The sequence below is a fragment of the Arvicola amphibius genome, chromosome X, assembly GCF_903992535.2.
Source record: "Arvicola amphibius chromosome X, mArvAmp1.2, whole genome shotgun sequence".
In the NCBI taxonomy this organism is placed as follows: domain Eukaryota; kingdom Metazoa; phylum Chordata; class Mammalia; order Rodentia; family Cricetidae; genus Arvicola; species Arvicola amphibius.
In genome coordinates this window covers 123,949,146-123,972,024 of record NC_052065.1, presented here as the reverse complement: position 1 = coordinate 123,972,024, position 22,879 = coordinate 123,949,146, and the positions used below count along the sequence as shown (strand labels likewise).

At 39.5% G+C, this 22,879-nt stretch overlaps 1 protein-coding gene across 1 annotated transcript in view; it reads left to right on the top strand.

Moving 5' to 3' along the window:
* Nucleotides 1–22,879, top strand: part of Mcf2 (MCF.2 cell line derived transforming sequence) — a 108,747-nt gene that overhangs the window by 44,519 nt on the left and 41,349 nt on the right. The window contains exons 5-14 of the mRNA XM_042054367.1: nucleotides 1,626–1,745; nucleotides 2,573–2,689; nucleotides 4,032–4,181; nucleotides 6,573–6,706; nucleotides 7,315–7,429; nucleotides 11,208–11,327; nucleotides 13,587–13,778; nucleotides 15,573–15,764; nucleotides 17,404–17,575; nucleotides 22,498–22,550. Of these exons, the coding sequence (XP_041910301.1) occupies nucleotides 1,626–1,745; nucleotides 2,573–2,689; nucleotides 4,032–4,181; nucleotides 6,573–6,706; nucleotides 7,315–7,429; nucleotides 11,208–11,327; nucleotides 13,587–13,778; nucleotides 15,573–15,764; nucleotides 17,404–17,575; nucleotides 22,498–22,550 (1,365 nt within the window). The remainder of the gene's footprint in view (nucleotides 1–1,625; nucleotides 1,746–2,572; nucleotides 2,690–4,031; nucleotides 4,182–6,572; nucleotides 6,707–7,314; nucleotides 7,430–11,207; nucleotides 11,328–13,586; nucleotides 13,779–15,572; nucleotides 15,765–17,403; nucleotides 17,576–22,497; nucleotides 22,551–22,879) is intronic.

Here is a 22,879-nt window from a genome sequence, read left to right as displayed (position 1 = left end):
TGCTGTATTTATAAATATAGGCCCCAAAGCATAAAATAAATAGGCAAACAGGATTAAATCAATGAAAAGAACTTCTGTATAAAAAAGAAACAATAAACACAATGCAGGGATAGTCTACAGACCAGAAATAATATTTTTAAACTGTTTGTTCATTAAGGGGTTAATACCTAGAATATTTAAAAAAAAAACAACAACAACCTCAATAGCAAAACAAAACAAAAAACTCCTCAAAAGCCCCGTCTAATTAAAAATTGGTAAATGGTATGAATAGCATTTCTTAAAAGAAGTTCTACAAATATCAAAGAGGTGTATACACATGATCAGCATCACTAATCACAAGAAGGCTAGAATGGCTAACATGCAAAAGACCAAAAGTAGCATGCTGACAAAGATGAAGAGAGGAGAGCTGCCTTGTACATGGTAGGAATGTGAATCAGTATCATTATTGGAGAACAGTTTCTTCACAGAAATTGGGAATACAATTAGCATATAATCCAACAATCTCACTTATGTCCAAAAAAATTAAAATGAGTATCATAAAGGGATACTTGCATATCCATGTTGATTGCAGCATTATCAATAATAGGCAGTGTGTGGAACCATGCAACATATCCATCCATGGATTAAAAGATAAACTGTTGGGGGCTGGAGAGATGGCTGAGAGGTTGAGAGCACTGGCTGCTCTTCCAGAGGTCCTGAGTTCAATTCCCAGCACCCACATGGTGGCTTACAATCACCTATATTGAGATCTGGTGCCTTCTTCTGGCATGCAGGCATACATGTAGGCAGACTACTATATGCATAATAAATAAATCTTTAAAAAATGTATACATGCTATAAAACTATGACATAGCATCCATTGTTTTTGATAACATGGATGGAACTGGAGATGGAAATTTTATTGAGTAAAATGGGCCAGGCACAGAAAAACAGCCAATTTCATATTTTCCCTCATTGGCAGAAGCTACAAAAGCTGTTCACTTGGAAGTGGAACATAGACTAGGAGTCTCTTAGTATAGGGAGGGGAAGGGAGAGGCAAAGAGACATACAGTGAGGCTGGATAATAGGTGCACAGTTAAAGAGGAGGAAGTAGTTCTGGTGTCCTATGAGGCAGGGTTAATTTCACTCTGTAATTATGAGATAACTAGAAGAGTTTGAAAGTTCCTAATACAGAAATGCTAATGTTTGGGGTGAAAGATATGCTAATTAATGATGTGATCATCACATATTATATGTATGTATCAAATTATAGTAGTGTATGACAAGAATAAGCCTAATATTAGTATATCAATGAAAAAGAAAGAAAACATCAGAAACAGTAACCTACTTTCAAGATACAGCTTTAGAGCCTAATTCTTTGCAGGTTAGGATCTGCTTGTGTCCTGTTAGAAAATTCCACACTGGCAACATTATAAGGATCTGACCCAAAAACCCTATGTTATCCTTATTTCTATTTCCATGTTTTCAGATATTATCATCAGTCATTTAAACAGGTTGGCCTTTTATTGACTTCTGCAACTTTGAAGTTTGCTTCCTCCAGTGACATGTCTTCTGATTTGTGCTCAGTTGGGAGTTTGTTGTGTCAATTGTGTCCCCGCTCACTCTTTTGTTCTTTCTTGCTATAGGCCTCTTTCCCTGGGAGCTTACACTTAGTCCTGGTTTTACGCCCTACCAGTTTTCTTCAGAGGACTTTCACGGACATTGGATTTCGATTTAGCCAGGAGGATTTTATGGTGAAACTACCAGTAAGATTATTGTTTGACTCTCTGGTCCTCCTAATGCTTATGTGTTCTGTATCTTATACTGTTTGTTTTGCATGTGTCCATGTAACACATAAAGTAAAATTTGTCTCTCAAAAATTTAATTCTGAAATGTCTTACAGCCATCTGCTTCTACTGATAAAAAGGACTAGTTCAGGCAACTTAAAACAACGCAATGCCTTTTGAAAAATATGTGTTATATGTTATAGATGTATGTATATATCTATGTGTGTGTACACTTAGGAATTTTTATTTTCTGTGAACATTGTATGGTTTATATATCTGAAATATCATGATCCTTAGCTAGCCCAGAGTACCATGGTTTTTCTTTTGAAAATAAGTCTTTGCTAGTTTTTATTGTTTTAAATAGAGTGCTCATAACATTTGATACATGAATTGTAACTTACTACATAAAGTCCTTTTGCTGTGTTCTGAGCACAGAAATTCTGTGTGTGTGTGTGTGTGTGTGTGTGTGTACATACATGTGCACATGCGCGTGTATACACATTAGCATGTATTTATGTGTACAAGATTGCTCATTAATCATGAAACCTTTTAGACAAAGAAGAATTAGGGTGTTTGGGTTTCTATAGAAGCTAATTTTGGTTGATAAAAATGTTTTGTAAATAAAAACTGTTGTTATCTGAAGATGGTTAATGCATCCAGGGGTGGGGGCATGCACAGGAAAGAACTGTTTGAAGTTTTGAAACTGGATGATTCTCTGCTAAGTGTTTACTGAAATTCCTTTTGCAGTCTGATGGAGGGCTGTCATGAAGGGCAGTTAACAGTGTCTTTCTTGCTTATTTACATAGGTTGTTATGCTGAGCTCAGTTAGTGATTTGCTGACATACATTGATGACAAGCAGTTAACCCCTGAGTTAGGCGGCACCTTGCAGTACTGCCACAGTGAATGGATCATCTTCAGAAATGTATGTTGCTTCTGCCCTTACTGTAGAGCCTATCCTTCATTCTATCTAGAAATTTTTCCTACTTGGGAAAAGCAATATTGGGTCTCCTACTTTTCAAATACATATATCATTCAACATTTTGGTTTTCTTCTCGAAGATATTTCTAGAAATGATGAAGAGTCACTAAGGATGGCAACTGAAGGAGAGACCTAGGGAAAAAGCAGAGGAATCTCTGCCTACCCCTTCCTGTGATCATGTAGAAACAAAGAAACAAAGGCTTTAGCACTTAGATCTTAGACAACATATATCACCTCTCCAAGTCTTTTTTCTATCTACAAAATGAGATTGATAGTATATTACCTAATAGGGATCTTGGGAGATAATGAATACAAAATGTTTGACTTGCTGCTTGGTATATGGAGATCCTCAGAAAGTGCAAGTATATTCATTGCAGCCTAGTGGCACTCCCAAAGTTATTAGATTTGTCAGAGGTAAGGGCTGTGGCCTCCCAGGTAGAATAAAGCCTGTGATTTAAGTGTCTTGACTTACAATCTCACGATATGAGAACTCTTCTGAAGAAAATAATGATAACCACTAAATCAGGGTCACATTTCCTAGTCCTCATTCAAACCGTGTGTTTGGTAGGTTCATTCAGCAATTCAGGTGTTCACGTGAAGTTAAACCATTAAGAGTGAGCAGTGCCTTGCCCTAAATGAAAGAGCAACTCTCTTGAGATACATGCCAAACAGATGGCTTATATTGTGTCAGCATTGCCCCTGTGTTCCGTGAGGCACTGATTTTGGAAACAAAATAGTGCAGCCTTCCTTGCCATTTTAGGGCAACAGCACCTAAACAACTTCAGATCTTTGGCAGTACCTGCAATGAACTATTGTGACCACTTGCTCTTCAGCTCCTTAGATCACCATGTTTTGTGGAGTGTTGATTACAAACACTAATAAATGTCGCTTGACATTGCTGGTCTCCTGTCCCTTTGGAAGTGAACTTATTAGAAAGCAGTTTTGTTATGTGCTGAGTTTGCTAAGGGAAGAAAGACACTGATGTTCAAGGCCATACAGCAAAGTACTCAGCACATGGCATCTTTTAGAAAGAGTTTCTGTGAGTGTCTAAGGATGGAGTCCAGATATGTAGAAATACACATTCAAGGATTTCAAGTCTGCTTTTTAGTCTCTTGGGGGTGTAGATGCAGAGTTAGCATTAATTGTCAGGGGAAATGCCAATGTTTCCTAGTCAAGTTTGGAGCATACATGTCTGTTGTCTATTCCCATATATAGAGCAATACACATTACTGATCAAATATTGATATGTTCAAAGTTTCCATCAAAGATCCTCTGGCTTTTTACAGGCTATAGAAAAGTTTGCTCTTACAGTGAAGGAAGTGGCTCAGATGTTGCAGTCCTTTGGAACAGAGCTGGCTGAGACAGAGCTACCAGATGATATTCCTTCAATAGAGGAGATTCTGGCAGTTCGTGCTGAGAGGTATCAGATGTTGAAGGTATGTCTCTTTAGAAAAGGAACACACAGATTTTACCCTATCATCCTGCTTCTTGACGTCTTTTTGTGTCGAATGAAGAATGGAATCCAGGGCCTCCTGAGTGTTAAGCAAAATCTGTCACTAAACTGCAATCCTGTGTCCTTGGTGGTTTGTGAGCTAGGTTCTCACTATGTAGCCCAGGGTGACCTGGAAATCACTATATAGCCCAGGATGACCTCAATCTTGGAATCCTTTTCTCTCAACCTCCTGAGTTCTGGGGTTAGAGGTATGCACCATCACACCCTGCCACATGGTATTTATTGTTCCAGGAAGGAGTTTAATGTGTTCATTTTACATAGGGAAGATGGAAAGTTCATTCAAAATATTTTTTCTTTTCTTTGACTTTATATGTTTCGGTTTTTTGCTTCTATGTATGTCAGTACCCCACATGTGTGCCTAATGCCTACAGAGACCAGAAGAAGGCATCGGATTCCCTGGAACTGGAGTTTAGGCGATTGTCTGCTGCCATGTGGGTGCTGGGAGCTGAACCTGGGTCCTCTACAAGAGACGCATGTGCATCTCTTGAAACATCTTTCCAGTCCCCCCCCCCGGGGGGGGGGAATTGACTTTGTTCTACTCACTTCTGCCTGGAGTAGAAGAGGAGCAGTTCTGGCAGTTTGACTTTTAGAGGCACTTTCCTCAAAATGCAGGAAAATTTGGACAAGGGAAATCAGACAGTTGAGTGTAGTATTTGTCTCCCTCACCTGTAAAATGCATGTTGGGTGCCCTGTTTTAAGTTCTGTATCAGGTGCGATGTTTAAATTAAGATGTGAGAAATCAAATGTTTGCATCATAATCTAGAAGCAAAACCCGGGATGCAATAAGGTGATGACGGTGATGATGATGATGATGCTAATGACGATTCATGATTATTTTGTAGTTGTTCTTTGAGACAGACTTTCTTGTAGCCTAGACTGATTTTAAGCACACAGCTGTAGGTGTCCTTGAACTATTGATTCTCATGCTTTCACCAGGTATAAGCATGTGATACCTCTCATTGCTAATTTGTATGCAGCTGTAGGGATGATGTAATGAGATATGTAGTATACATGCAATAGATTTTTAGGACATAGTTTGTGGTTTATTAATAGTAGTGTGATTTTTATTTTTTCATTTTTTTGGTGCTGGGAATTAAACTTAGGTCCTCATATCTTTTCCTTTATACCACACTACCTATTCCTTATGCCAAATATCTGCTCATAACTTTGTAAGTTATTTGGACCTTTCGAAGGAAATCTTGGATCACTTAGATATCTGATGAACGTCTGTGTTTATAGATGTCCCAAGCATGTGCTTACTTAAACCCACATGTGAACTAAAATAAGATTTAAGGCACGAAGTGATTGGTAATAATGAATGATTATTAAGAAAGGTATGTGATTCTTTCTGAATATGCATTAAATATGCTTTGTAACTTTACGATTTCTGATATTGTAGCTGTTATTGTGTTAATATGGTTTGATCTGAGCACATTAAAAATATTAGAAGAATAGAACAAGATTGGTTAGAACTTTTTAACCAATGCTGTCTGTAACAAGAAGCTCGAAACAACATGATTGGTACTTCTGTCTCTAATGTCTAATTCGCCAGCTGGGGACTCCAGTCTGTTTGTAAGATAGGTGCTTCTTTGAAGCTGACATTTGCGTGAGTGTTTATGCCATGCATTTGCCAGCGCATGTGTCTGAAGGCTGGAGGATGTTATTCTTTCTCATTTGACATCCACTTTGCCTTTGTTTGTTATTTTGTTTCTTAATGTATATGGATGCTTTGCTTGCCTGTTGTCTGTGTAGCATGTTTATGCAATGCCCATGGAGGCGAGAAGAGTGTGTCAGATTGCCTGGAACTAGAGTTATAGACAGTTGTGAGCCCCCATGTGGGTGCTAGGAGTTGAACCCAGGTCCTTTGGAAGAGTAGTCAGTGCTCTTAGCCACTGAACCATCTTCCCAGCTTCCTACCTTGTTTTCTGGGACAGGGTCTCTTAGTAGCCTGGAACTAAGGAGGCTCTGTTGGCTGACCAGTGAGCCTCAGGGATCTGCTTAGATCTACCTCCCTGGCACACGTATTCTAAATGTACACCATCACACCTGTTTATTTTTTAAATATGTGTTTTGGATATTGAACTTAGGCCTTCGTGCTTCTGAGGTAAGCATTTTAGCCAACTGCGTCATCTCCCTGGCCACAGAGCCTCACTCTTGCAGATTCTGTGGTCCTGAAACACTGTGAAAGCAAAGGCTGTGCTAGAATTGCTTGTATCTCCTGTGCTGTATACATCCTCTCTATCTGTATATTCCCTTCAAACCAGTCATCTGGGATTACTAACGGGTTGACATATCCTGTTGTTCCTTTATATAGAGTGACTTAACAGCTGTAACCAAAGAAGGAAAAATTCTGCTCATGAACCTGAAAGTGCCTAACACTGGAGAAACTGTCAGTTCAAGTCTCGAACGTCCTCAGCACATCAGTGGTGACTGGCAAACTATTAATAAGTACGTGCTCCCTTCTTTGAAAATGTACTTATATTTTCAAACTAGGAATTTTACATTGTTTGTTGCTGTTAGGTATGAAAGTATTTCTGGACCTCTGGAAGTCTGGGAACTTCTTCTCTGGGTTGGTCTGCAGACGTTAGTTTGCTTGCAGAGTTACGTTCCCCAGACATTGATTTTTCTCTGCCTGAGCCAAGTGTCATAATGTCATAGACTATTTTTGCCTATAATTATTTTTTTTTGAGAAAAGATCTCACTATGTAGCTTTGGCTGGCCTGAAATTCCATATAAACTGGGCTGGACTTAAACTTCCAGAGCTCTGCATTCCTTTGCCTCTTAAGTATTAGATTAAAGGTGTGCCACTAGGCTTGGCCTTTGCCTATAATTCATTCATTCATTCATTCATTCACTCTATTGTTTTTATGGAGAATATTTATTTTCGCTTACAGTTTTAGAGATTTCAATCTCTGCTCACTTGACCCTGTCACTTTGGGCCAGTATATCATGTTGGTTGGAAGTGTTTAAAATCTAAATGAGCCGACCAGGTTTAGCTGCACACCTGGCCCACAAATGGTTATTTTTAAATAATTTTTTGCCTTTTGTTTGTTAAGGTTGCTGACTCAAGTGCACGATATGGAAACTGCTTTTGATGGATTTTGGGAGAAACATCAGCTAAAAATGGAGCAGTATCTGCAACTGTGGAATTTTGAGCAAGACTTTCAAGAGGTCAGTTGAAACAGTTCTTTCCTTGTGATGGAGGCCCTTATTCATTAGTGTTAGAAGGCCAGGCTTTCAGCATGCCAGTTTTCATCCTGGGGAGAATAAAGGAGACGAGTTCCTTGACTTGGAACAAAAGAAAGCTCTGCTAGCATCCAAGCCTTCATTTCTTCCACCGGGACAAAGCACTGATGTGTCGAGTGTGACAGGGTCAGAGTCTTTCTCTACTTTCATGTTCATCCTTCAAACATTTTCAATACAAAGTGCTTTCAGGCTATAAGATATTTTTCCAAGGAAACAATGCCCATTGATCTTTAGATACCACATGCCATAGGGATGGTCATTTTCTACTAAATGCTTTATTCTTTTCTTATAGTAAGAATACTGTTTTACAGAATTGCAGTTGTCAGAATCACTACATTCAATGACAGTACAAGGCCCTTTATATTATCTGTCATCATTATTCTAATTCTGTCAGCACGATTGAGCATCCTTTGGGTATATACCCAGAAGTGGTATTACTGGGTCTTGAGGAAGGTTGTTTCCTAATTTTCTGAGAAATCGCCACACTAACATCCAAAGGGGCTGTAGCAGCTTGCACTCCCACCAGCAATGCAGGACTATTCCCTTTACCCCACAACCTCTCCAGCATAAGTTGTCATCAGTGTTCTTGATCTTGGCCATTCTGACAGGTATAAGATGGAATCTTAGAGTTGTTTTGATTTGCATTTCTCTGATGACTAAGGACGTTGAACATTTCCTTAAGTGTCTTTCAGCCATTTTAGATTCCTCTGTTGAGAGTTCTCTGTTAGGTCTGTACACCATTTTTATTGATTATTTGTTCTTTTGATGACCAATTTCTTCAGTTCTTTTTATATTTTAGAGATAAGTCCTCTGTCTGATATGGGGTTGGTGAAGATCTTTTCCCATTCTGTAGGCTTCTGTTTGGTCTGGTTGACCGTGTCCTTTGTTTTACAGAAGCTTCTCAGTTTTAGGAGGTCCCATGTATTAACTGTTTCTCTCAATGTCTGTGCTACTGGGGTTGTATTAAGAAGTAGTCTCTTGTGCCAGTACTTTCCACTTTTTCTTCTATAAGGTTCAGTGTGGCTGGCTTTATGTTGAGGTCTTTGATCCATTTGGACTTTAGTTTTGTGCATGGTGATGAATATGGATCTATTTTCATTCTTCTACATGTTGATATCCAGTTATGCCAGCACCATTTGTTGAATATGCTTTCTTTTTTTCATTTGATATTTTTTGCTTCTTTGTCAAAAATCAGGTGTTCATAGGTGTGTGGATTAATATCCGGGTCTTCTATTCAATTCCATTGGTCCTCCTGTCTGTTTTTATGCCAATACCAGGCTGTTTTCAGTACTGTAGCTCTGATGCAGAACATTTTTAGATTTTAAAAAAATTTTTACATTGCTAATATTTTGAAAAATATAGTCCAATTTAGAAGTAGAATTTGTTCATCTTGAGTTTGTTTAATGTGTTTTCCTGATGAGATTGTCTACCTGTAGACAACTAGAATAGTGCAGAGGTGATGGTACTCTTTTCAGGGTGCCACATGTAGAGGTCAGAAATATCCACTTATCCCGCGTTGCTGATGCGGATTTGGATTAACCAGTGTGAGCACTGTTTGGTTTCTCATGGCATCACAGCCCTTTCTCTCCTTGTAGCTAGTAGTAAGTACATGGGGAGAAGATGGAAAGTCTCTGCTTTCCTCTTCGGATTTGTCCATAGAGTGTACAGCATTGTCCATAGAGCATCTGGTGATTCTTTTCTGACTCAGTCTTTGTTCTGGCAGCCTTCAGCGATAATCTTTCCATATTTATTTATCTACCATAGGAACTTCGATAAAGCAAGTTTTCCCTTCTCACATTCATTTATTTGATGCATATATTTCTAGAATTTTCATGGCTTATGATTTTTTGCTATTGTCTCTGTGTTCTATTCTCCCTCTCCTCTTCCTCTTCCTCTTCCTCTCTCTCTCTCTCTCTCTCTCTCTCTCTCTCTCTCTTCTCTCTCTCTCTCTCTCTCTCTCTCTCTCTCTCTCTCTCTCTCTCTCTCTCTCTCTCTCTCTCTCTCTCTCTCTCTCTCTCTCTCTCTCTCTCTCGTGTGTGGTTTGGAGGCCAGAGGTCACAAAGAAGTATGTCTGCATATATATAACTGCACATGTACACAGTGATCTTATATATAATTATGTATGCATGGATATCTAAGAGGCTACAACTTAACAGATTACATTTATTTCTGTGAGCAAATAAGCTGAACATATTTTCTATATGTATAATTTTCTCCTATTGGCATTCTTGTTTAATAGCATTTCTTTTTTTTTTCTCATTTTTTTTATTCAAGATTTCCATCTCCTCCCCTCCTCCTCTTCCTTCCCTCCCCTCCCTTCCACCCATACCCCCACTCCACCCCTCTCCAAAGACAAAGAGCCATCAGGGTTCCCTTCACTATGTTGAGTCCAAGGTCCTCCCAGCTCCCCCTAAGTCCAGGAAAGTGAGCAACCAAACTGACAAGGCTCACAGTGAGCCCGTCCATGCTGTAGAGTTCATGTTCATTGCCATTGTCCTTGGTTTCTCAGTCCTCCTCCACCGTCAGCCACATTCAGAGAGTCCGGTTTGGTCCCCTGTTCCATCAGTCCCATTCCAACTGGACTTGGTGGTCTCCCGTTAGATCTGTCCCACCGTCTCAATGGGTAAAAGCACTCCTCGTGGTCCTGGCTTCCTTGCTCATGATCTCCCTCCTTTTGCTCCTCATCAGGACCTTGCGAGCTCAGTCTGGTGCTCCTATGTGGGGCTCTGTCATTTTCTCCATCCAATGCCAGGTGAAGGTTCTATGGTGATATGCAAGATATTCATGAGTATGACAATAGGATCTGGACATTTCTGGCACCCTCTCCTCAGCTGCCCAAGGAACTAGCTGGGGGCATCTTCCTGGACACCTGGAACCCCTCTAGAGTCAAGTCTCTGCCAACCCTAGAATGGCTCCCTTAACTAAGATATATAATTCCTTGTTCCCATATCCACCCTTCCTATATCCCAACCATCCTATTCCCCCAAGCTCGTCCCATCCTCCACTTCACACTTTTCTCTCCCCATCCCCCCATCCCCCCATCCCACCCCACCCCCATGTTCCCATTTTTTGTCCGGCAATCTTGTCTACTTCCAATATCCAGGAGGATAACTATATGTTTTTCTTTGGGTTCACCTTCTTATATAGCTTCTCTAGGATTTTTTTTACGAATTATAGGCTCGATGTCCTTTATTTATGGCTAGAAACCAATTATGAGTGAGTACATCCCATGTTCATCTTTTTGGGCCTGGGTTACCTCGCTCAAGATGGTGTTTTCTATTTCCATCCATTTGCATGCAAAATTCAAGATGTCATTGTTTTTTACCGCCGAGTAGTACTCTAATATGTATATATTCCACACTTTCTTCATCCATGCTTCCACTGAAGGGCATCTAGGTTGTTTCCAGGTTCTTATGTAACTGATCATTGCTAAAGGTGAATTCTTTATTCCCTCTTTTTAAAATTTATCTAGTAATTTTACATCCCACCTGCAGCATCTCTCCCCATCCTCCCCTTCCAGTCCCTCTCTCCCAGTGCCCCATTTCACTCCCAAACCACTCCTCTTCCATCTTTATCCAGCAAAGGAAAGGCTTCCTATGAGTATCAATAAAACATGGCATATCAAGTTGCAGTAAGATTAATCATAAAGGTGAATTCTTAATAATTCACATGCTTTTAAAACCTAATTATTTCTTGCTTGTAGGTTATGACTAAAATTGAATTTGTATTAAATCAACAAAGAGAACTCAGTGATGTAACAGGGAACTTATCTCAGATAAAACAAAGACTTAAAAAAATAGAGAACTTGGATGAAAAATCTCAGGTAAGATTACATTTTAGTATCTGCTCTGTTATGTTTTACTGGCGCATAATATACATACTTATTATACTTAACCTGTCATAAGTATATAGTTGACACAGTGATACTAACCTAAATCCATTTTAAGTGTGGCCCTAGGATAACACTGCAGGTGCGCCGTGTAGTTGTATACAATTATGTAAGTTGTAGGCTCTACAATGAGATTAAATTGTCTTGGAGACATTAGGAAAACATGTCTATCAAGAACAATACATAATGGGGCCTCAGATACATAGCGAGTTTTAGGCCAGCCTATTCTATATGAGACCCTGCCTCAAAAAAAAGAGTTATTTTGTATATGGAACTTAATGGAATAATATAAGACTACGGATTGTCTAATGTTCATTATGTGATATACATAGTTGAATCAATCTCAGATCCACACAGACAGTTCTTCTCAGTCAGAAAAGCTGTTGGACCTTGGGTGAATTGATCTCTAGGCTTCAATGTCCTTTTCTAGAACTTGGAAGTAAAATGACCTTCTTTGGAGAGTGACGGGTGAGGATTTCTCTAGATGTATAGATGGTGCTTAGTATAGCCCCTGGATTCTTAATATGTACTCAATGGAAAAGCAGTTGTCAGCATTCTTGTTAATTCTAGAGCTTAGATTCGTGACTTTAATACTTAGTAAACTACCTTTGCTCTCCCGCCTTGTATGTGACAGCAAAGCAATGCTTTCATAGATCTAGTTTTAGAGAATGAACTCATGATCGAACCACAAACATGTGCAAATGCCAGCCGAGGTCGGGACATTGCAGTAGCCAGTAAAGGAGTTAGGCGTGTGGCCCTCTGTGCTGTGTTGCCCTTGGCACCTCCCCATGACGGACAGAGTGGACAGAGAGGGCAACCTGACTTCGGAGCCAGGGCCTTTGTTTGTTTTCAGTACTGTTTTCCAATGTGATTTAAACATATGACCCAGAACTTGCCATTTTTAAGCCATTTTTAAGTTCAGTAGTTGTTCTATTTCCTTCTGTTACTGTGATAAAACATGCTGAGCAAAAGCAGATTTGGGCAAGAAAAGGTTTGTTTGGCTTAAAGTTCCAGGTCACGGTCCATCTTTAAGGGAGGCCAGGACAGAAACCTGAAGAAAAACCCCACAGAGGAATGTTGCTTGCTCGCTTCCTCACTGGCTCACCCCCAGCTAGTTTAGATAGCTCAGGCCCACCTGCCTAGGGATGATACTGACTGCAGTGGGCGGGGCCTCCTACATCAATTAGTAAGCAAGACAGTCCTTCACAAACATGCCCAAACCATCCGATCTGGGAAAGTCCTCAGCTGAGGCTTTCAGCTCATTCTAGTGCAGTGGTTCTCAATCTTCCTAATGCTGCGACCCTTTAATACAGTTCTTCACGTTCTGGTGACCCCCAACCATAAAATTATTTTTATTGCCACTTCATAACGGTTATGCATAATAATGTAAATACCCATGTTTTCTGGTTGTCTTCAGTGAATCCCGTGAAAGGCTTCTCTGGCACCCCTAGGGGTTGTGATCCACAGGTTGAGAACCACTGCTCTAGGCTGTGTCAAGTTGGCAATTAAAGCTAACGAGGCCAGTGGTATTTTCATATGTAAGACTGAATGTCTGGCACATTTAAAAAAGCAGCTCTGTTTTAATTGTGGGTTTCCTAATAGCTAGGAAGGCCAGTCACTGCCTCATCTGGGCTTCAGTTTGCCTTATTTTGCTTTGGGAAACATTATCTATGTCGCTACCATGTTTCAGTCCCTGGGCTATGGGACTCAGTAGTGGACAGAATGGAAGTGAAGTCATGAGAGTCCCTTCTGCTATTCAGTTAGGAACAGCCAGAGCGCTTAGGTGAGGGAGGGACAACTTAAATTAAGATTGAAATAGATTAGCTTTCATTCGGCTGGTGTTTACTTTATGCTGGGTGCTGTATGTGCTTCTGTTTTATGTCTGTGCACAGTAGAAGGTGATATATATCCTGAGTGGAATGGTGTAGTTGACTTTCATTTTATATTCAGAAACGCTTACACTTCTGATGGTTAATGCTAGTTGTAGCTAATTGTTATCAGTGTGAGGTTTTTATTTTGTTTGTGTGTGTGTGTGCTATTTTACTGAATGCAGAAAAATGACATGACATCATGTTTTGTGGCCATTTATTTCCCCTGCCAAATGTATTCTTTAATGATGTTTTTCTCCCCCCCACCAATGCTCTAAGAGCAGAAATCATCCAGTCCCGATTTTTCTCCTCTCTTTCAAATCAGGAGCTGTTAGCCAAGGCCCGGCTTGTGATACTACATGGCCACAAGCTTGCGTCAAATCACCACTATGCACTTGACTTAATCTGCCAGAGATGCAATGAGCTTCGCTACCTTTCTGATATTTTGGTTAATGAGATCAGAGCCAAGCGGGTACAGCTGAGCAGGGCTTTCAAAATGCACAAGCTCCTGCAGCAGGTAATAGCATGGAGAATGACTCATTTCTGAGAAAGATCATTTTTTTTCTTCTTGGGTTCTCTAATTTTCACACTCTTGCCCATATGCCTTATGCTACACCTTTCCTATTCCCATATACTTGGCCATATGTTTTATAGTATCTTTTTCTTCAAAGGTCAAGGGGTCAAGGGCCATAGCTTTGGATTTAAATTTGCCAGAGGTCTTAAGGACAGAGCCTGCTTATAGATTTCAGTCTAGCTTATAGATTTCAGTCTAGCTTATAGATTTCAGTCTATCTCCCTATGTACTATTCGTGGCAGATTCCATGGAGTACTAATTTTGTCCTGTTCTCAATGTGGAGACCATGGCAGTGATGGCTTCCTTTCTATTTTCAGTCTATCTCCGAAACCTGGTGCTATTCTGCAGTTGGAGTACTTAAAAGCCTAGGGGACGTTTTGCAGAAGCCTGAAATTCCTTCCACATTTCATAGTTCGGCACTAAAAATTAACTGGTGACTGAAAAATTCTTCTGCCATGCCTGTGGGTCAGACCTATTTTGTGATTAAGCAGTGAATGAAAAGACCTGGTCACAGCAATGCAGAATGTAAACAGGAGTACCATTTGTCAGCATCACATCTGCACATAAGCGTGCTAATCTGCACATCTTTTCTTCTGATTCAAAAAAACCCCACCCTTTATTCTTGTTCTTGGCAATCATTAAGCATTGCTATTACACTCCATATTTTACTAGGAGTTTCATATTTCAGTTATTGATTTGTAGAAAATAACATGCAGCTGAACTGTTAGTGTTGAGAAAATGGTCAGACACTTCCTGCAGAAGAAATTACTAGTTATGAAATAAATGCAGTACTTCCCAACCTTGGCTGTGCATCAGTAATCAGTGGAGTGCTTTAATAATATGAATGTCTGCCTGGCAGCCCAGAGCCAGAGCTTCTGGAGGCAACACCAGATACCATTTATTAACAGCTCTGAAAGCATTTTTTCCTTCCTTCCTTCCTTCCTTCCTTCCTTCCTTCCTTCCTTCCTTCCTTCCTTCCTTCCTTCCTTCCTTTCCCTCCTTCCCTTTCCCCTCCCTCCCCCTCCCTCCACCTCTCTCTGTCTTTCTTTCTTTTCTTTCTAATGGCAACAGAGTGTCACTATGTAGCTCTGTCTGGCTAGGAACTTACTCTATAGACCAAGCTGGCTTCAAGCTCACAGAGATCCACCTGCGCCTGCCTCCTGAGTGTTGGGATTCAAATTGTGTGTCATCAAGGCTGGCCTCTGAAAGTAATTCTTATTGACAGATACACTCCAGCGCACAGGTGGTTCAGTGAGTAAAGGCACTTGCTGACAAGCGTTATAACCAGAGTCGAATCAAAGAACGCACCTGCTGGAAGGAGAGATCTGTTTCCCACCAAATTGTCCTCCAACCTCTACATGTGTGTTGTGGCCTGCGTGTGCTTTGCACAGCCACTTACATTCCCCTCCCCTCCACTAAGTTGTAATAATAAAAAAGATAGACAGCTCTTTTTTCAATATTTTAATTGATTTAATTATCTTTATTTTATGTGCATTGGTGTTTTCCCTGCATGTATATATGTGTAAGAGTGTTGGGTCCCTGGAACTGGTATTACAGACAGTTGTGAGACACCATATGGGTGCTGGGAATTGAACTTGGGTCCTCTGGAAGAGCAGGCAGTGCTCTTAACCACTGAGCTGTCTCTCCAGCCCAAGACAGCTCTTTTACTGGCAAACCCACATCCCCTTTATCCATTCTTACATTTGCTGCTCTGATTTTCATAATTTTCCTCACCAGGCACGTCAGTGCTGTGATCAAGGAGAATGCCTCCTGGCTAATCAGGGAATGGATCAGTTTCAGACTAAAGAAGATGCTCAGAAAGCCTTTCAGGATGTGCAAAATTTCCTTCAAATGGCTCTGCCCTTTATCAATTATGATATTGAGAATTTGCAATATGAATTTGATGTGCACCTTTCTTCTGAATTAAAGGTGAGAAACATTTTATTCAAAGACACACAAACTAATTACCATGGGGTAAGGATTTACGACCCCACAGCTGACTTTATAAAGGGGATATATCTATAGTCCTCTCTCAAGAGGATTGAGGGATGATAGTACTACCACTGTCAAGTATCAAAGAATCCAAAGGCATGCGGTGGCTGTATATGTAAGACTAACTTTCACCATGAGTTCTGAGTTTATTATTGTCATGTTATTTTTTTGTTTGCTTGAGACAGGGTTTCACTCTATAGCCTTGGTTGGCCTGGAACTCTTGACCTCCTGAGCGCTGACTCTTATAGTCTGACTCTATTATTTTTAAGTTTTTCAAATGTGCTATGAGCTTTCAAGTACATTTTGTTCTATATCCTCAGAGAGAGGCCCTTAAGTGGAGTAGAGTGTTATGTCCAGTTTTATGATTGATACATTTTTCCCTGTTTGTTTATATTGGGACTTTGGTTTTATATTTACATAGAGAATACACTAATTTGTTCTCTTTCCTAATTTTCTTCTAGTTATATATTAAGTTCAAAACAAGTTGTTTCTGTGTTTGTGTACATGTACGTGTGAGCACATGACATACAAAAGCCAGAGATTCACATGCTATGCCCCACTTTGTGTATGGGTTCTTTGGATTCTTGTGTAGAAAGCTCTTTGCCCAATGAACCATCTCCCTAGTCCTCAAACAGCAATTAAAACAATTATTCTTCTACACTATAATCTAAAGATATTTCACTTCAATACTTACATATTAATTTATTTGGTATGCAGTACCTCTACATGTTTGTGTGGGTGTGTACAAATGTGCATCTACATGCTTGTGTGGGTATGTACACGTGTGCATCTACATGCTTGTGGGGCATGTACACATGTTCACACTGGTGGGAGCCCAAGGTTGACCCTCAAGATGGTTTTTATTCTCTCTCCTTATGCTGAGACATTCTCCAGTGAACTTGGAGCTCTCACTTGATTCAGTTAGCATGGCTGGCCAGTGTGCTCCAGGGACGCCCCTGTCTCTGCTATCCCAACCTTGAGGTGATTGAAGTTCCTGCCTTGCCTGGATTTTATATGACTGCTCGGGTTCTGAACTCAGGTTTTCATGATTACGTAGCAGGCGCTTTACCGACTAAGCCATCTTCCCCAGTCCTGGAATTAAAATTTGAAATTGTATCTGAAGAATTTAATAGTAGTTTTTAGGACTTATTTCATTTTAGTTCATTTCATGTTTTTTGAGACAAGCCTGGCTATGTAGCCTTGGCTGACTTGGAACTAGCTATGTAAACTAGGCCAGCCTTGAACTCACAGAGATTCACTTACCTCTGTCTCCTCAGTGCCTTAATTAAAGATGTACTCAACTATGCCTAGCAGTTCATATGATTTTATATTTTATTATATATGTGTGTGTGTTTTAACTGCATGTGTGTATAGATGTATACAATGTACAATGCCTGGTGTATACAGAAGCTAGAAGAAAGTGCTGGATAATCCAAAAACTAGAATTGCGCATGGTTCTGAGTCATCACGTGGGTGCTGGGACTTGAACCCAGGCCCTCTTCATGAGCAGCCAGTGTTCTTAACTACTGACCCATATCTCCAGCCCCAGCTTATAGAATTCTTATGTAATCCATAGGCTCAGATACAGACTGTACAACTCAAGCTTGAAAGTATTCGAAGTATATTTGAGAACCAACAGGCTGATTCCAAGAATTCAAAAGGTAGATCTGAAAGTCCAGTTCAGTTTGTGATACCTGCACCTGAAAATCTGATGAGGTCCAGAGCAATGTTTTTTTCACCTAAACATGGTAAAGTAGCTTGTCTTCACATTTTTATTTTTTTGTCTTGCTATTGTTTCTTTTGATATAGTTGATATATCTACTAAATTCTTTTTTAATACTGATAAATTTAAAATCTTTTAGCCTCTTTGTGTGTATTTAAATGCTGTTGTACAAGACAGAGGTCAGAATGAGATTCCTTTATTTTCATAAGCCATAGAAGTAAAACTGAATTGCGTCAGATGATGGAGACCTCATCATGGAGTATTGTAGCTTGAGAAATGAGTATGACCTCATCATGGAGTATTGTAGCTTGAGAAATGAGTATGACAAGTTTTCAGCTTCAGACTTTATTTTTTTTCCTCGGCAGTTAGAGAAAAGGACATGAAACTTATATTTACATACATGTAGTTCCAAGGATAATACTCATTGGTACTCCAGTAAGCTATTATAATGTAATCCGTAGGCTCAGATGCAGACTGTACAACTCAAGCTTGAAAGTATTCCAAGTATAGTTGAGAACCAACAGGCTGATTCCAAGGACGCAAAAGATAGGCCCCAAAGTGCAGTTCAGTTTGTGATACCTGCGCTGTATGTGCTACTTGCATACGAGTGTTTTATGTAATTGGTTTGATTGCCTTTTCGACATAGATGTTGGTAAATGCTAATGGTGTTAGTAATTTTTTGTTACAGATTCCATTTTTATGTTTTACTCATTGGAGTCTATTTAATTGTGTACTCTCCCATTTCTTTCTAAGTTCTATAGGAAAAATAATAATTCTTATAAAGGTGTTGAATTAGTGCGAAAATAAGAATGAATCCCCCAAGGGTTTCTGGGAGCTATGTCTGCAGCTTTTGGGGAGAGAGCAGTTTTGGTCTTTTGTACATGTTAGGTTAGTAGGAGAGGTGAACATATGACTAAATTCAGTCTCTTTGACCTAAATTGAATCAGTCATTTTACTAGTGTATGAAACTACGTTGAAATGCAGAGAAGCTTGAACCAGAGGTAATGAATAAATACAACTCACCTCCAGCATGGGTCAAATTACAAATGCAATGGAAGTTATATGGTTAGTAATTCCAAAATACATACATATACTCAAAATAAGACTGTGTGAGCAATGGTGTAAATGAATAATGTTGACTATATTAAAAAACATACCAAGATACTGGAAATATCAAAGGTAATGAAAAAAGTAAAAGAATAACAGTAGCACAATGAGCTGATTAAACTCAACAGTTGATACTTCTAAGCACAAAGTAGACATCAGTTCGATTTCTGGATACTTCAGCTGTGTGACCTTGGGCAGCTACCCACTGATAACTTCAGTGTCTTTGTCTGTAAAGTAGGGACAAATACCTTCTGATTTAAGAGGTGATTATAACAAGAAAATGAAACAGAATGCAGAAAATAACAATTACTCAATAAATTGGACTCTTCCTTCCTTCTGATTAAATCTCCTTTCTTAGCAGACCCACAAAAGCTTAACTCTTTCTGAAACGGAGCACTTCGGTTCATGACCAGGCTGTCCAAAACCCCTTCATGTCATTAGTCATTCAAAGAAAATCTCGTTTTGTATTATTTCATTTTTCTTTCTTTCTCATATTCTTACTTAATGGCATTACACTTTCTTTCTGCAGTGGGAGTTGGATATTCTTTCTTTCAAGCATGTAAACTTTTTTCGAAAGGTACCCATCTTTATTATATTACTTCTCATCAATACCGATTATGAGTTTGTACACATGAAAAACCAGTTTGGCACATGAGAAGAGCACCAGTTCATTCATGAATTCTACCTTCAAATAACTTTATTTCTTCATATCAACCATCCATTATTCTCTTTTGACATTGAATTTCCCTTGAAAAATGACTGTGTAAAGAATGAAGTATGCTTCTAAAGTCAATTTTCTTTCATAAAACGACCACTTAACCAAAAGAGAGAGGAGGCAGGAGAGATGGCTCAGTGGTTAAGAGTACTCCCTGCTCATCCAGAGTACCCCGGTTCACTTCCCAGCATCCACATGGCAGCTCACAACAACCTGTAATTCCAGGGGATCTAATGCCCTCTTTTGGCCTCTGTGGGTACCAATAGACTCACCTGCCTACCTACACTCACATAGACATAATTCAAAGTAAATAAAAATATATCTTAAAAAGAAAGAGTTTAGGGAAATGAATGTGAATCAGGGTTTTCTTCACTTTAAAGACTCACACCACTCATATCCAGATATTTGTTGGGAATAGCTTGGATTTGCTTCAGCTTAAGACTACTTGGTGTATTTATGAGGGAGCAGACACCTTAATGAATAAATGGCTGGGAGAGGCGATTTTCCCAATCATCCATCATGGTTTGTAAAAGAAACCAAATCGCCATTTATGCTGTCAATCTTCCGAACATTTACCCTTCTGATTATCTGTGGGTGATGCAGCCTATAACATATTTCAGACAAGTTTTCAAAACTTGGAATTGGTAAACCAAGTAGTTGACCAAATCAAAGTGTGAGCTAATTTTTTCATCAAAATGAGTCAAACTGGTTTTTTTATTCTGTTCTTGCTTTCCCTCCCCACCCCCCTTTCATCAAATTGAATCTTCCACCTGGCATCATGCCTGGAAACGAGCAGGATGACATCAGATGTTTGATGAATTTACATTGAGAGCGGAGTGAAGTTGTGGAAGGGCAGTGCCATTGAGGAATAAAGTGGAAGTTATGCTTGGGCTCCGAAAGCTCTGTTTATAGTCTAGGTTTGTCACCTAAGCTTCCGACTGGTATTTGCAACATGGAATTTCCCATAGGAAACAGTCTCACCATCCCTACAGGAACATATCTCTTCTGTAAATCTTTTCTTCCTCATCTTGTTGATTGGTACTATGATGGCCCCGTTTGTCCGAATTTAGTTCTTCCTGCTCACTCCTATACCATTGTTTTGCCACTAAATATACCTTCTATGCATCTATTTATTCCCATCATTACTTCCTTTATTGACACTTTCTGAGTCTAAGGTAGCATCACCCATGGCCTTGGCAATAGTCTTTTTGGCTCCCATTGCCACACTCTCCTTGTTACCTTTTCTCTTACCTTGTGGAGTTTGCATAGATTGCTGTTTCTCTGAACTGCTTTTGCCTGATTGCTCCATTGCCTCATTGCTAGTTCCTATCCCTAGGCTGCCTCCTTTAGACAAGCTTTTCTCTATCCTGTAGCCTGGCTTAGGCAGGTGTCCATCTCATGTAACAACAAGCTTCCTTATTTCTTCTCAGCTGCAGCCTATTTCTCTGATTGCTGTTGCACTTGCTAGACAGGACACTCTGCAAGGACAGGATCTGTGTGCAAATCACCTTTGCATATCCCCAAACACAGAAAGTAGCTTGTCACATCACGTAGGTGCTTAGCCATTTTGTATGTCTCTACATTGTTAAAAGAATGAATATAGTTACCTCGCTTTTGAGAAAAAGGTGTGTTATGGAGGTATACACACATACCCTTTTGTACCTCTGTGTGTTTGCAAACAATCCATAATTTACCTTGAGGAATAAATTTGGATCTTTGTATGTTAGATATCTTTAAAGTAAGGCACCTCAGTACTTATTAAGAAACTGATTTTATATGGTAACTCACACTAAGTCTAATGTGTAGTTATATATAACTTGCATATGTCAATACTTTTTAATGAATGGCAGTGAAGTATGCATTTTATAGACTATGAAAGACCATCCACTTCCTCAATGTGTCTGCCATTAGCTTTTGCCAAGAAGAGGAAGATAAAGGGTATATATCTTCTATGCTGAGGCCAGTACTCAGGTAACAGCCTTCAGGATTTGGAACTTTATATATTCTTTGATTTGTCCACGCCCTTGCTTGTTTCTGCGAAAACATCTTTTGTCAGTGCTGGGAACTGAACACATGCTAGGCAAGTGCTCTGCCATTGAGCTATATTCCCAGTTCACCCTACACCCTGTTTTTTCCCAGTGCTTGCTGGAAATTTACTGTTTAAAAATAAGGAGTAAAACTTTGAATTTTGGTGAAGGGGTTTTTATGAGCATTTTACTAATTATTTTGGAAATCCTTTATGTATGTGTGGATTTAAATACCACCTTTACTTGCTGAACAAGGTATTAGCCTTAGTGCTACCTGTAAGATGAGATCAGATACTGTTCTCCATTGCTTAGTGTAGACTTGAAGATGAGAAAAGAAAACAAACCATTGGACTTAGTTCAGGGCCTGGTTGGGTTAAGTGCCAAATAAATGCTGAATGCTATATTTACTAGGTTCAACTTGGATTTTTGTTATTAATTTTAAGTTAATATATAAAGCAATGAATTTCATTATGGCTTTTCATACATAATTTGTTTTTATTTGCATTTGTGTGTTTGTGTGTGTGTGTAACGGTATACATATGGAGGTCAGAGGACAGTTTACTGGGGTTGCTTCTCACCTGCCATCATATGGGTCTTGGGGAGCAAACTTAGCTCATCAGGGTTAGCAGTAACACTTTTACTTGATCAACTATCTTGCCAGCCCCATAATTTGTTCTCTTCACTACCTTCCCCAAGTACCCTCCCCTGGTCTTCCCTGGTCTCATACATGTAGGGCTATGTATGATTCAAAGAAATCTTTGATCCAGTTAGCAAGTGAACTGTAATCCGATGGAATGTTTGTGTGGCAGAATGCATACTAAATATAAACATAACTGGGACTACTTAACACCCCTTTCTTTTGGCAAGTAGGCGATTGTGTGGTTAATGAGGAAATGGGTAGTATATAGCAAAATCATATTCCATAAAAAGCTGGGTTTATATAGACATCTAACCAATTGCTGTCTTCTGTAGAGTGATTTAAAATACTAACAAATATATTAAAGCATTCGCTTTCTTTTCAATAAACACGCACACATGTTGTCATTAAAAGTGTTGACTTTAATTTTGGTTTAACGTTATTTTACATTTCTCTAACAGTGAAGAAGTCTTGGAGACAGACTCAAGCTCAGAGCAACATGCAATTAAGTAAAGTAAGTGCAATTAATTAATGAATTCAAAGTTGGCTGTGCTGCTATAACTGCGGAATTAGTATGGGGATTTTAGGCATGCTTTCCACTCATTACACTGACCTTGTACATTTGAAAACGTACGCGTACAAGAAAACTTTGCTGCCTTGTGTTTAATTGAAGTATTGGCATAGTCCCAGTGTGTGAGCAGTATTTTTTCAAGTCCTGGCTCAAGTTCAGAATCATCTCTGCAGAGTGCTGTGTATCAGTTCCAGTTCTTGTTCATACTGCCCACCTCCACCCACCTAAGCAAAGCTTTATCTTTCTAGAGATAGTGCTTTCTTTCATGAATG